Below are 5,000 nucleotides of genomic sequence, written 5' to 3' on the forward strand. Positions count from 1 at the left end.
CAGCCTGCACACTGCACACACACACACACACACACACACTGCAGCCTGCACACTGCACACACACACACACACACACACACTGCAGCCTGCACACTGCACACACACACACACACACACACTGCAGCCTGCACACTGCACACACACACTCACGCACACAAACACTGCAGCCTGCACACACACACTGCACACACACACACGCACACACACACACGCACACACACACACACTGCAGCCTGCACACACACACACACACACTGCACACACACACACACACACACGCACTCACGCACACAAACACTGCAGCCTGCACACACACACTGCACACACACACACACACACTCACGCACACACGCACTGCAGCCTGCACACACACACACACTGCACACACACTGCACACACACTGCAGCCTGCACACACACACACACTGCACACACACGCACTGAAGGAATAAACAGGTACCTCACAGTGCACACTTCCACTGGCGTCTCTCACTCTCCAAAAGCCGTCACACTGAGCTGAGACACGCCCATCACACAGCAGGCCAATCAGGATGAGGTTAGTGCGTGGCAAGGCCGTGTGATTGGGCAGGTGTTGCTCCGCCTCCTTGGTCCATTCTCTGTGCTGATTGGTGCTCCAGGTGAGGCTGCTGAAGCAGGACGTGCGCTGTGTGCTGATCAGCTGTGCTACTGAGACGAACCTAACACACACACACCATCATCAACACACACACACACACACACCATCATCATCAACACACACACACATCATCATAATCAACACACACACACATCATCATCATCAACACACACACACACACCATCATCATCAACACACACACATCATCATCATCATCATCAACACACACACACCATCAACACACACACATCATCATCATCAACACACACACACACATCATCATCATCAACACACACCCCTCAGTGTCTTATAGCAGCTATAACACACACACATACCATCATCAACACACACACACACACCATCAACACACACACATCATCATCATCATCAACACACACCCCTCAGTGTCTTATAGCAGCTATAACACACACACATACCATCATCAACACACACACACACACCATCAACACACACACACCATCATCAACACACACACACACACATCATCATCATCAACACACACACACATCATCATAATCAACACACACACACATCATCATCATCAACACACACACACACACCATCATCATCAACACACACACATCATCATCATCATCATCAACACACACACACCATCAACACACACACATCATCATCATCAACACACACACACACATCATCATCATCAACACACACCCCTCAGTGTCTTATAGCAGCTATAACACACACACATACCATCATCAACACACACACACACACCATCAACACACACACATCATCATCATCATCAACACACACCCCTCAGTGTCTTATAGCAGCTATAACACACACACACACACACCATCAACACACACCTGAGCAGTGAAGCCCCGCCCCCCTGCCCCTCACCTGTAGCTGATTGGTAGAGAGTGATGAGTCCTCTGAAGTCTCAGCACCACAGCGTGCGCCAGCTCCTCCTCCGACACGCCCACAGACACGCCCACCACCGGGTGCAACCAATCACACACTCCTGTGTACACCTCACACAGCCACGCCCGCTCCTGACACACACACACACACACACAGATTATTTTATTAAACATGTACAGAAGAGTAAATATATATTTACATGTGTTTGTATGTTGTAGCTGCTACAGATCCACAGCTCCATACCACTGCAGTGTAGTGTTTATAATGCTCTATAAACTCCTCCATCTCCCGCATGAAGCGCGTTCAGGACGCGCTCACTGACTCTCTCTCACCCGCGCCACGTTATGAACCCTGTTATTAATGTCTTATTCACACTCAGGCGCTATAACCTTCCATTAGAAAGAAACCCGACGCTGGCGCGCGCGCCTTCAAAAGCACATAAACACTACTTCTTCACTAGCGCTAAATAAAGCTGAGCGCGCTGCTGCTCCGCACTGCCCCCTGCTGGACACACGCCGCCGTGCGGCCAGGGGCGCGTCGCCGCAGACACGCGGAGCTTCAGCGCCACCTACAGGCCCGGAGTGAGCAGCGCCGCTGGGGGACACGGCAGTTTCAAGGAAAAATATATTTAAAAATAAATTTAAAAAAATAATGAAGCTATTATAAACAAATCTTTTCCAAATTTCAGTTTCACACTATCTATTTTAATTTGCCATTTTCTCCTCTTCAAGTGAGGAAAATAGTAATCTCAAAAAAAGTTAAAAGGAATTTGAATTTAGGAAATAACAACCCATTAAAAATGAAAGTTTAAAAGTTTAAAATTCGCAAAAAATAACAAATAATAAATTAAAACTGATTTAAAAAAATGAGACAGAAAGAATAATACGACATATTAAACTGTTAGATAAAATTAAAAAAGGAAAAAATAAAATGATACATTGAAATAGAAAAGATAAAAAATAATAAACTGAGACAGATAATAGAACTCTGAAATAGAAAAACCTTAAAGAAAAAGAGAAAAAAATTATTATTAATATTTGATTTCTTAGGTATAGTTCTCGAAGGAGCGTTTTCCACCAATCGGCTCAAAGAATCTCAAGCGCGGACTGGTGATTGGAATTTAAATTATGACAGACTGTAGAGTTAACCAATCAGTACAGAAAAGAAAGGCGGGCTCTGTACGTCTAGCCAATGGAAGCGGAGTAAGTGGGCGGGGCTTGTGTGCTACAGTATCTACGCAGAAGAACATAAACAGTAGCGGAGTGCAGACGGAGTGAGACTGCAGCAGGTATGTGTGTGTGTGTAATAATAACACTGTTAATAACACTGTTATTACTGTTTATTTATTTAAAGCATTTAGGAATTGATATATTTTGGTATAACGATTTGGTTTAATTGTGTGTGTAATATCCGTGTTTAAAGAGATCGTCACTATTGTCGCTTTTGTTAAAAAAATAGCTGTGTAACGTTAGCTTTTAGTTTTTAAGTTTATAAAGTTGTTAAACACATTAAATGTACACACTCAATAACAGTAGGAATTTAGGTTTAATTTTTTTTATATGAAATAATTTTTTTTAAAAAGCACGTTAAGGTTTTGAGATAACTCGCAGATAAGGACAGGGAGAGTGAAAAGAATGGAGTGCGTTATTTTTCCTCAGCCATTTCCCGACAAATCTGGTTTACCGTCCTCTGATTGGTCGGTACGATCCCGCCTTCCGCGCTGTGATTGGCTAGTGGTGCGTGCTCGTAATAAGTTGGCCAATCATGGCGCAGGAAGGCGGGATTTGTCTGGACTAGTGGGAAAGACGCGATGGCGTAGGATTAAGCGGGAAAGAAAATGGAGGCACCATTGTTCTGGTTAGCTTAGCATAAGCAGCGGACGCTGATCCCCACAGCGGGCCGCTTTCCTGAAGTGAACCTGATTTCTCATCGAATACAATTCAGATTTAAGCAGTTCGAGAAAATAATCGTCTTTGTGGACGTTATTTGGTGTAAAACAAACATATATAGTTATACAATTAATAAAAACATAATAGTAAAAATTCTGAGGTAAAAAAAAAATGGCGCGAGTTTAAATCTAAAGTTAACTGTAAATAAATCCACACAGTAAAACCAAGTGCACTACTGAGATTGAGGAATAATATCATCTACACTTTATAGAGTACACTTTACAGGAATTAGTTTTGTCCCCTGCATACATGTGTATATATATATATATATATATATATATATATATATATATATATATATATATATATATATAAAGTGTAAATTAATAATATTTTTGTGTTGTTTTTGTTGCAGCCATGGTGAAAGATGTGAATAAGCCGAAAGGCCGGACCTCAGCGTACGCCTTCTTCGTTCTCTCCTGTCGGGAAGAGCACAAGAAGAAGAGTCCTGGTACCACGGTGAACTTCACCAAGTTCTCCAAGACCTGCTCTGAGCGGTGGAAGGTGTGTGTGTGTATGGAACACGGCAGTGGGTGGTGGTTAGTAGGTGGTTAATTGGGTGTAACATGGCTGTGTGTGTGTTTGTGTTTAGACTCTGGCTGCGACTGAGAAGAAGAAGTTTGAAGACCTGGCGAAGGCCGATAAGGACCGCTACGATCGGGAGATGAAGAACTACATCCCTCCGAAAGGCATGGGGAAGAAGGAGAGGAAGAAGAAGGACCCCAACGCTCCCAAACGCCCCCCGTACGTGTGATCCCATCACCCTACACACACACACACACACACACACACAGATTCCCTGTGCCCATCCTGGTTCAGATCAGAATAGTGTGTCTTGGATGTTTATTCGTGAGCTAATTTGCATATCAGTGTGAAGTACAGAGCTCAGACTACAAGTCCTTTAATTTGCGTACTTACTTACGGACCTGATTTAAACCCCCCGAGAAGGTTTCTCACTATTAGACACGCTACAGCTGAACCCCGTCTCTGTCTCGTCCTCTTTTTCCAGGTCAGCGTTCTTCGTCTTCTGCTCGGAGCACAGGCCGACGGTGAAGGGCGAGTACCCCAGCCTGTCCATCGGAGACATCGCCAAGAAGCTGGCTGAGATGTGGGCCAAACAGAGCCCTAAAGACCGCACGCCCTACGAGCAGAAAGCAGCCGCTCTGCGCCAGAAATACGAGAAGGTGAATGTTCATCTCGCGCACTCGCCTCACGTGTTTCTGATCGTCAGCGAGCGAGTAACATCAAATTAATTAACCTTTAGCATCGTACAAATCATGACATCATGACAAATTTTAGAAACTGAACCCCTGAACAAGACCAGAGCAGATATTTTGGGTTTATTTTAGACCTTGGTGTAGAATGGTGATATCCCAGTGGTATAAAAACAGCATGTTTATAACAAACCAACTACCCCAGAAAAAACTCAGCCGTTATCTGCTCTGGCCTCGTTAAAGCGTTAAAACTTCATCAGCTGTGATGATGCGATGCGTGTTGCGTATCGTT

General features: G+C 44.2%; 2 protein-coding genes across 2 annotated transcripts in view; one reads left to right on the forward strand and one right to left on the reverse strand.

Moving 5' to 3' along the window:
* ctc1 (CTS telomere maintenance complex component 1) overlaps positions 1-2,012 on the reverse strand; it is a 12,223-nt gene extending 10,211 nt beyond the window's left edge. Inside the window, exons 1-3 of the mRNA XM_053240483.1 lie at positions 1,789-2,012; positions 1,525-1,676; positions 460-697 (exon numbers count right to left, since the gene is read on the reverse strand). Of these exons, the coding sequence (XP_053096458.1) occupies positions 460-697; positions 1,525-1,676; positions 1,789-1,839 (441 nt within the window). The 5' untranslated portion in view covers positions 1,840-2,012. The remainder of the gene's footprint in view (positions 1-459; positions 698-1,524; positions 1,677-1,788) is intronic.
* Positions 2,013-2,692: 680 nt separating this feature from the next.
* The window catches only part of hmgb2b (high mobility group box 2b), a 2,930-nt gene continuing 622 nt past the window's right edge, over positions 2,693-5,000 (forward strand). Inside the window, exons 1-4 of the mRNA XM_026911882.3 lie at positions 2,693-2,833; positions 3,850-3,998; positions 4,087-4,238; positions 4,504-4,678. Coding sequence (XP_026767683.1) covers positions 3,852-3,998; positions 4,087-4,238; positions 4,504-4,678 — 474 coding nt within the window. The 5' untranslated portion in view covers positions 2,693-2,833; positions 3,850-3,851. The remainder of the gene's footprint in view (positions 2,834-3,849; positions 3,999-4,086; positions 4,239-4,503; positions 4,679-5,000) is intronic.

The sequence above is a fragment of the Pangasianodon hypophthalmus genome, chromosome 16, assembly GCF_027358585.1.
Source record: "Pangasianodon hypophthalmus isolate fPanHyp1 chromosome 16, fPanHyp1.pri, whole genome shotgun sequence".
Classification (NCBI taxonomy): Eukaryota; Metazoa; Chordata; class Actinopteri; order Siluriformes; family Pangasiidae; genus Pangasianodon; species Pangasianodon hypophthalmus.